Below are 10166 nucleotides of genomic sequence, written 5' to 3' on the forward strand. Positions count from 1 at the left end.
TCATCCCTTTTGGTACAGTAATCGCTTGTTCAAGAGTATTCTCATTAAAGGGTTTCTTGGGATAGTGGTTCAAAGCCAGAACGGAACAAAAGCTTACGTAAGACATAACTTGTTAATTTTTGTTTTGACTTTAGGAAGATCATTGACAAATTCACCTGTAGGAAAGAACATTTCATTGATTGTAAACCACTGGAGGATCTCCTGTTTGGATTATGGTTTGGGAGTAGGTAATGCTTGTCGTATTGGTGGAGGAGGTATAGTACATTCTAGAGATGAGAATAATAATCACTCTTTTCAATGATTTGAATCAGAGTCAAAGAATGGGTTTAAAGATTTGAAATCTTTACTCACTCTTTTGCGATTCATTAAAGAGTATTGCAGTGCATTAATGATTTTACCACTCTTTTGCGTGTATACTCACTCTCACTCTCTGTGCCGACTTGAAACTCACTCAGGAGTGAGTAAAACTGTTTTTTCACACTTTAGATTTTAATCACTCTGTAAGAGTGAGTAAAAGAGTAGTATAACTCTTTTGAGATAGTAAACACTACTGATGAAACCTTTTCTCACTCTTTTGCGATTCATTAAAGAGTATTGCAGTGCATTAATGATTTTACCACTCTTTTGCGTGAATACTCACTCTCACTCTCTGTGCCAACCAGAAACTCACTCAGGAGTGAGTAAAACTGTTTTATCACACTTTAGTTTATAATCACTCTGTAAGAGTGAATAAAAGAGTAGTATAACTCTTTTGAGATTGAGATTTGAGGTTAAAGGAGTTATAAAAACTCTTCGATTCATTCACTCTCTCGAAGGTTTCAACTCACTCATTCACTCTTACTCAGCGCGCACATCTCTAGCACATTCATCCGGAATGTTCTTTAGTGCAAAAAAAAACATTATTAGTTTGGTATTTCTTCATGTGTTTAAGTGTTGTTACAGTTTCCCGTAGAAACGAATCGCTTCCTTTTGGCTTTCATCTATATTGTTTGATTTTGATTTGCTTTGCTTTGCAGATAACGTTTGCTATGGTATGACCAGAAGCAGGCTACGGCTACATCCAGTGGACAAGCAGCTGAGGTGAAACCTGCAGTACGAATAAAGCTTATGAAAATAAAATGTCAGTTGCTCGACTGTTCTCATCTCTTTGTTACAAATTATATGGTAAAGGATTAACCATTTATCATATAACGGATTAATGGAGAGAGGGAGGGGGAGGCGGAGATGGGAGGGGGGGGGTTTATCAACTAATCTTAAGTATTTTTCCTTGAGAAAAATCCTTGTCCTTGTCCTATCTGCTTGTTGATATCAAGGTTCAAGATTCTAAGTCTAGATTCCTTATTATGGCTACTCAGGTAATCACCAAGTTTCACAATATTCATCAAGCTATGATACCCTTAACCTTCATCAATTATTAATAATCAATATTATGATTTTCAATATACGAAATTTTTGATTTTCCATTGCGTGTTAAATGACTGAAATGGGTTCACTAAAACTAATTAGAAAAACCATGTCAATCAATCGACCAATGATGTGTCTGATACAAAAAAAGATTGCCAAGGTTACAGTGACTTCATCGTTAGCTGCCTGAGAATTTACAGGAATGACAATTGTTAGCCAACAGTCCTTTTGTCAAAGTACAATTTGCTGGATTAATATGCGGAACTCGTGCAGGTAAATGCACTATTGTCGTCTTCTGTAAGCAACATTTGTTGAATACTTTTCGGATAGTATCCACTGGCAGAGTCCACCGAATAACAGCACCTGTTGTTGCAGGTATACACAGTTTATTGCAGCACTCGATGGTCCAAATGTTGGCTGGAAAACGTGGAGCCGTCCTACTGTGACGACTTGTTGATGTAGTTTTCGGTGACATCACGGACCATAAGATCTACCAGCTTGTCCAGGTCATAGTTGTGCTGCCAGCCCCAGTCCCGGCGCGCCTCTGAATCATCAAAGACTTGTGGCCACGAGTCAGCGATGAGCTGTCTGCTATCTGGTCGATAGCTGACGTGCAGCTCCGGAATATACTTGGACAGCTTCTCAACGAGCTCCTCCGGTGTAAAGGACATGGCAGTTACGTTGTACACGCGCCGTTGCAACTTCTCCTCCGGGGCAGTCATGAACTCAAGCAACGATCGCAGACAATCCTCGATGTACATCATGGGCAGACGCGTGTCGGGTTTGAGGTAGCACTGGTACTTGCCCGTCTTCAGTCCCTCGAAGAATATGGCGACGGCATAATCTGCAATGAAATCGGACACGCTTGGTAAAAAACTTCGTCCTCGTCTGGTTTACCCATCGTTCACTTACCGGTAGTACCACCGCCGGGTGGATCACTGGAAATCACACCCGGAAACCGAAGGCATCGGAAATCCAATCCAAACTTGTGATGGTAGTACTCGCCCATCAGTTCCGCATGCACCTTCGATACACCGTAGATCGTACGCGGGCGCTGAATCGTCACGTTCGGTGTGGGGTTCCGTGGGCTGTCCGGTCCGAATGCACCGATCGTGCTCGGTACGAAGATCCTTAGCTTGTACTGTTTGGCCAGCTCGAGCACATTGTGCATGCCCTCGATGTTGACGCGCACCGCTAGCGGAACATTTTGCTCACCAATCGCGCTGAGCAGTGCGGAAAAGTGAATGATCCAGTCGACACGATGATCGACAACGATCTTCTGCAGACCCTTGAAGTCGAGAATGTCGGCGAAGATGTACGGTCCGCTGTTAACGATCTCGTTGTTCGGTTTGATGATGTCGGACAGAATTACGCTTTCTTCCCCGTACTGGCCTCGCAGAAGTTTCGCACATTCGACACCAAGCTGACCAAGTCCACCTGTGGAGATATGTGACGTATAGAGTGTGAAAACAATCGTCTTACAGAGGATGACGCCGTGGATTATAAAATATTGCTGGACTTGCAAAAGTTAATTAGGTAAATATTTTCTCTTTATGAAACTCATTGATTGTGGATTCATGTAAACTGTAAAGTTATTCTACCAATTGCGAAACTCCCGTGGACAAACCCAAACGGAAAATCCAGCATTAAAAATCAAACCTACTTTGACGAGAATGCATGCTGGTTTTTCCGTTTAGGTTGTCTGCTGCAGTAGAGCAAATGAATTCAAATAGGGCCCATTCAATTATTACGTAACGCTGAAAGGGGGGAGATGGGGTTTTGTTACGTAACATACAATAAGATGATACTTAGATTACCGCTTCATAGTTCATGTATGACAAATTAACTTATTTAAGGGATTTTAACACAAATTCCATGTTATATATCTGCCAGTCGATGGTTTCTTGGTATCTTCTGATGCCCATCCATTGATAACTTCTGATGTTCACTTAGATGGTGATTTTGGATTCCGGTGTGTAATAGTGGATCTAGTTTGCATCCATTATCACATAACATCACATCTTCGTCTCACAAATCTAAAATTGAGCTTGAAAAGCTCTAAAGAGTCTCAGAAGTTATCCACTATCGTAAAGAGCTTCATACAATCATACATCAATCATTATTCATGCATCAATTCATTATTCAATATCATTTGGTGCTCGGACGCACATTCACGATACAATGATCAACTTTTGACAACTAGAACCTGCGGCATCATGATCGGTGCTTGTATGGCCGTGTTCGAAGTCAGCATACCAGCTAAAATAGTTGATCCTAATGGTGCTGAATTTTACGATGCTTGTCAATTCAATTTAACCGTTTTATCCCAAAAAATAAGCAATTTTTTATTGATATTGGAGTCCTCTAAACCATCCACGGTCGAGCCTCGCCATCTGCCAATACAATATCACAGTGTTTATGGCGATGATGCGTCCATCAACCCCATCACTCCATATTAATTTGGCCCACCAACGCCTCCTCTGTTCATAAACAACTTTGACGACCTAAAAGTACTTTACGGGTTGGGTCGTTCGGTGTTATTCTCATGACATGACTAACTCACGACAATGAGTTCGTCGTATAGTTCATAGAGCTCGTCATTGTAACGGCTCCTTCATTGTACTTGCACACATACGGGGCTAGACATCCTTCTGAGCATCAGTTTTGGACAAAACCCATGTCTCAGTGGCATAGGTGAATACTGGAGCTATATAAGAGTAGTCAATTTATTAGGCAGTATGTTTGTTTTTTTTTTGCTTTTGTCCAAATACGATGGAATTACATTAATTACTTAAAAAACATGTTGACATTTTTTTTAACAAGGAGGGAGGGGAGGATCGACGAAATGTTACGTAATTAATAGAGGGAGATTGCGTTAAGTGTTACGTTTTTGTTACAACAGGGCAGGAACGGGTCGAAAATTGACAATTTTTGCGTTACGTCATAATTGGATGAGCCCTTATGTGTGTATCGCAAATCAGCAGTAATTTGTTTCATTGTAAGCGATGATTTCTTCTAATTTTGCAAACAATTTCAATGAAACGATCAATCATCATAGTTGTAAAATGGAACATAGAAACAAAGCTATAATATGAATAAGGAAGCAAACAAACGCTACACACAAGCCACCAATTGTGTAAGACACCAACCGTTAAGTTGGGCCAAGAGTGTGATCATACTTTGTTAAATTTAATTTAACCATAATTAATCGGCCTTGTAGACCACAAAGCTTTCTAGAACAAGTAGACTTTACACGTTTTAAGATGGAGTATTGTATAATCTATTCACAATTTGGATTCAAATTAGGTTCAAAAAGATTTTTAATAGCCGCTCCTAGGAATCTATCAAATAGGAATTAAAACACATTTCCAGATACGATGGAAGCTAAATTTATCGTACGAACTGTACAATTCCACCCAATTCCATTTCCTCTAGTCTTCTCCAGCTCTGGCACGGCGTCATAGACACTCATACCATGCGGTCTTGATGTATAATGACGCACAAAAGTGAAGATGATGTTATAAATTAGACGGTGGCGTTTGTATTTGTATTTATATTAGAAAGCTTATCAACCGGCGTATAAGTTTCTTAAAATTAACTTAAAATAACAAAGTCTAGAGCATTCCCATTACCCAAACCGAAGTTCCTTAATGAAATCGTAGTTATTCACTTAGCTTTTGAAGCTATGTATCATATTGCTGGTATAATGAGTAGTGATCTTCTCAACCCATACGAACAGAACTTTATTCATTTGTTATTTTCAACAAAACATGCATTGTTCCTTTTAATTTTGATCGGTTTGGTGTTGATGAGTTTAAATCAACATTTTTGCTTCTTCAAGTGTTGTTCACATTCACATTCTTCATTCATCATTTTCAGACCGAGAGAAGCATTCGGCACGCTTGCACAGACCACCGACCAAGGGGAACGCGTGCTTGGGAGTGAATAAGGCCAAACAAGTTCTAAACTGCCGTCCGCTTAGAAACTGTACGGCCCCCTAGCAACGCGAGTGTGCGTACGCTTTGCTGCTAACCTTGCATCACAATTTACTCCTCAATTGAGTGCTCAATTGAGCTAAACCGAATGAGCAGGGGCTCGCCCTGTTACGCGTATTCGGTGTGACACACGGTTCGTACCGCGTTTGCCCGGTGCGATCTGCGTGAGAACTCACCTGTGATGAGGATTTTGGGATGCGTTTTTCGTCCCCCGCCGTTGGACAGCCAACGGCGCTGTGGGGCCGCGTGTAGTTGTTGCTGTGCCGCCACCAACGGAGCCAGTACCCGTTCGGCTGACGAGCTGCGGTGCAACGGTTGGCGTAAACATCCGCCAAGTGCGGTCGTAGCCTTGCGTAGCAGCATCCTTTTACCCGCTCCACAACCCGAGAAGCCGTATCAGTGTGTGATTAGTGTGGGGGAAAAAACACTTTCGATGTCAAGCTGCTCCTTGCGGCACACACCACGCGGAAAGATTTCCTTATGGAGAGTTCGTCTAAAATATGCGACCTCAACCTCAAGGGCCGAAAGTAAAAAAAATCGGCGACGAATGAACGGCCCAAAAGGAAATTCCAATATGATACGATCGATCCGGTTGGTAGGGTTTTGGGCAGTGAAGGATCGCTAATGATACAGCACGGAGGATCGCCAAATTATCTTCCTATGTCCGAACACAACCGCGCGCGCACACACACAAACTCACACACATACACAATGGCACAGCTTCTGGACGTGTGGAACTATGGGTAAGGTCGGCCTGATAAAAGGGGATGTGTTGGGAGGGGTGGCTTGTGGGAGGGAGGAGTGAATCGAAGGACCAAACGGATGTGCCGATATGCGGGATCGATGCGAGCGCGAGTCCGTTCGGGTCGAGTCGCGGCTTTGGACTGATGCTCCCTCCAAAGGCACTCCCGTGCCGGAGTGCGCATATTTTTGCGACCATGGCGACCCCGTGCGGGACGCACTGTTTGGTCGAACCGCGGGTTCCATTGGGGTTGCAGCAGGCAAGTCAACACCCCCCCCCCCCCCCCCCCCCCTTGTGCAGGTCTGTGTGATCGTACCAGGCGGACGAAGAGAGTCCTTCCCGCTCCCGTTCGTTCTCGTGCGCAGCCGTACTTGTTGCTACAATGTTGTTGTTGTTGTTGGGTTTTTTTTTGGTTTCTGCTTCTCGCCCATACTTGGCGAATGTGAGCGCAAGCTGACCATGCCTGCCTGGGAGATGGCCCGCTCGAGTTACTGCGGCCGAAGCGAAATTTATTGACGCGACCCCGGAGCGTCTTGTCGTCAGGCGGTGGTGTGACGATTTGATCGTGGTTAGAATCGTACACAACGCGCACGTTATTCCCCCCACACGTTACCCTTAGCCCTTCCGTTACCCTTCTGCGAGCGGCAAGCGTGGCGTGGACGAGAATGCAACTTGCAACGGATGTTAGAGAACAGGTTCCGCTGCGTTGGCTTATGGTGCAACGTGCGGGAACGAGATGACTGCACCGCACCGTACGTGTCGGTATTAGCATTTTTTGTTGTTGTATTTCTATTACACTGCGTCGGGGTTGGAGTTTGTTGGCCAATGTCGCACCAGTGAGATCTTGTAGCAGAACCATGCGTTAGCGGATATGTTTCGATGGACAGAATATTAATATCGATATTAAAACTAACCTTAAAGTGACAACATACGTTAAGTTAGTTCAAATAAAACGAAGAATATTTCATTTTTGTTTAATTATTAATAATTTATCCTAGTTAACAAACAACATTGCTTGGAAGATATTCGTTCTCCGAACCGTCAAAGGGTTCCTTAGGGCAATGATTTCTTATTGAAATTGATATTTTGCTTTAAAAAGAATACAGGCATTCCCCATGTTTAGTACCAATGTTTTGTACCGCGATTATCTAGGTGGATCCTACGTTGTGATATATTTTTAATTAACGATGTAAATCTGCTTTATGGTTTGTGTGGCGTGTGACTACGTCCGTTTATTACGACGATTACAGAACGACTGACTGACATACCAGTCTAAAGTGTCAAATTGACATTGTTCCGAAAATCAAACTCTCGCTTCTTGCATGCAATTTAAAACCAAACACCCCAAGATACACTATTATAGCGGACCGCTATAATCAACGAAAGTTCCGCGTATCTCGAATCCGGGAGCATTATTGTTTATACAGGCAGTCCACGCAAAAATCCGCGTATCTCGAATTTCCACGCAAATCGAGTCCAAGAGTTTCTGATCATTTGTGATTTCAAACGTACATAGTTGACTTCTTTCTTTTAAAAAGTTACTATAAAAGGTACCTAAAAGTTATAAAGGGAACTCCTTTTTTCATTTGTATTGCATCCATGAATTCAGATGACTCATTGGAGAAATACATTAACAAAACTGAAAATAAATTTATTGTATCTAATTAAAAGGAAATACCCATATTTTTCTCATTTTGTGGTTGATTTTTGTGCTATAAACTAGCTCAGCGGTCAAATTATAAAAAACGCGTATCTCTGAATTCACGCAAAAGAGATACCGTGTATCTTGGGGATTACAGGCAGTCCCCGAGATACGCGGTTCCTCTTACAACCGGATTCGGAGATACGTAGTTTTGCGTAATTTGATCGATGAACTAGTTTATAGCACAAAATCTAAGCAAAAAGGTGAAAAATTGAACGAAAATATATGAGAATAAATTAAGTGCACAGAAGGAAGTCGACTCTGTGACATTTAAGTATAAACGAAGGATTCGACATACGCGTAAATTCGAGTTACGTGGATATTTCCTTCATAAAAGTGGTCCACGATAATAGCGTAGCTTGGGAACTGCCTGTACCTGGAAATATTTTAAACACGTACAATATCGCTAATGTGGATACCAAAATAATATAATTAATTTTTACAAATTATAGAGTCGTTTTTGTTGTTAGAATTCGTGTAGATGTAATTAAGTTTAATTCGTAGAGGAAAACATCTTCTAGATTAATATTCATTTAGCTATGTCAAACTTCCAGCATTCAGGTTATAGCTTCATAACTCGAAGTTCGAATCCATCTCGATAGTTAGTAGGCTGAAGTATTGATAAGATACTAATAGTACGGAGTTATGATAAGTTAAGGAGCTCTCTTGTCGATTCGCGTATTGTAGTCCCATTTTAATTTGTTCTAAACTGTATGTCCATCCCTATTCTGCAGTAGTTGCTTTGCTCCAGTTACTTTGCTACTGCAGTCGGAATATCCCATGATCTTGATCATTCATTATCGCCCCTTCCGTGAAATGAGCTTCTATCCCAAAAGATTCGCAATTGCAAAAACGGAATAGAATTCGGCGAAAAATCATTGCTCATTGTGTTCAAAATGTTGATGCAAAGTTGATTATCTCCGAATCAGTGTTTCGCAATATTTGTCGAAAAGGATCTTATCTAATCTACATTTTCGCTGAAGCTAGCAGGGCGACTGATTTTCAGTCTACTATGTGGGTACCTCGAAATGTACACATATTAAGCATGTTGACTGCATGTTATTCTGCTACTCGCAGTGGCGGATAACGGTGGGCGGTGTAGGCGACCGCTATATCAATGTAGGCGGTATATTAGCTCTCTCAGTATGATAGCGAGGGCCCCGATATGTGCCACAAGGGGCCTCAGGTGTTTGGGACGCGACAGGAACACATTTTAAAATTGGGGGCTCTAACTATCACCCAACCCAGGGTCTCCAAGGAGATTGATCCACCACTGGCTATTCGTCTTAGTTGTCGACTAAGCTTATCGTAATATACGATCAAACCAATTTTTATTCCTGTTATGTGGCATGCTCTAGTAGAATTTTCTTGTCGATTACACGAAAATTGAAGCTAAATGGAAATAAAAAATATTAAATAATTCCAAGTTTCCTGTGAATAGTTCAGTCTGGAAGATACCAAAGCATGGATATTGTGATTTTATAGGAAGATCAAAACTAACCATTAATCCCGACGCACCTTTATCGTTAATTCCTCGTTTTGGGTGAGAATCGTATTTCGCTTAGGTAAACCTGCACTCCAAACCCCGTGTCGACCGATGATAAAACAAGCCAACAGGGAAGGGAGCGTGTTCCGTAACCTCATCGGCGTCACTTTCAGGGTCGTTAAGCTCAGTGGGTTAAAGAAATATGATGCAATGTGCACAACACATCAAACGTGCATCAAACGCACTTCTCCGATGCCGGAATGGTGCCGCGAGTTTGCTGAATGCAAAATGTTGATTGTTCAACAGTACGGTGCTCCATAAAGATAAGCTCAGGCTCAGTAGGGCTGTAGTGAAAATTTCGTAAGCAAAATATCCTCGTTTGATTTAAACTCCAATTTTGCTGTGGATTTAGGAATGTCACGCTCGCAAGAAGTGTGAGGAGTTTGTCGTACGACAAATCCGTCGTGTGGAAAATTGTTTACTACTGGAGAGCATCCATTTTCTACCGCTTGTCGCTTGGTAGGTACTGCTGCATCTAAAGATGGCCCTTCTTTCGCGCACAAGCATTTACTGTTACTATAGCAACAGCTTCACTGTACCGCGTGCTGGTGACGCAACAGGTGAATCTCGCGCAGCCATTTGCGATCACCACCTTGGTGCGGAGCCGAACGAGCGTCTAATTACGACACGACGATGGTCTTTACTGATAGCGGTAAGTTTTTGGCGATGAGAATTAAAAACCCATAAGCTCCTATTATGCGTCGCAATGATAGTGGTTAAAGCACGCACAGTCAGCATGCGCACACCGAGCCCGACGGTCGTTCTAGTTGGTGTGCT

General features: G+C 42.2%; 1 protein-coding gene across 1 annotated transcript; it reads right to left on the reverse strand.

The window, feature by feature from the left end:
- Positions 1-1546: 1546 nt before the first annotated feature.
- LOC128305451 (L-threonine 3-dehydrogenase, mitochondrial) lies at positions 1547-6284 on the reverse strand. The gene is made up of 3 exons (XM_053042904.1): positions 5576-6284; positions 2317-2841; positions 1547-2248 (listed from the first exon to the last, which is right to left on the reverse strand). Exons 1-3 carry the CDS (start codon positions 5760-5762, stop codon positions 1842-1844), a joined length of 1119 nt encoding a protein of 372 aa, XP_052898864.1. The 5' UTR covers positions 5763-6284; the 3' UTR covers positions 1547-1841.
- Positions 6285-10166: the final 3882 nt, after the last annotated feature.

This window comes from Anopheles moucheti, chromosome 2 (assembly GCF_943734755.1).
Source record: "Anopheles moucheti chromosome 2, idAnoMoucSN_F20_07, whole genome shotgun sequence".
NCBI classification, from domain to species: Eukaryota; Metazoa; Arthropoda; class Insecta; order Diptera; family Culicidae; genus Anopheles; species Anopheles moucheti.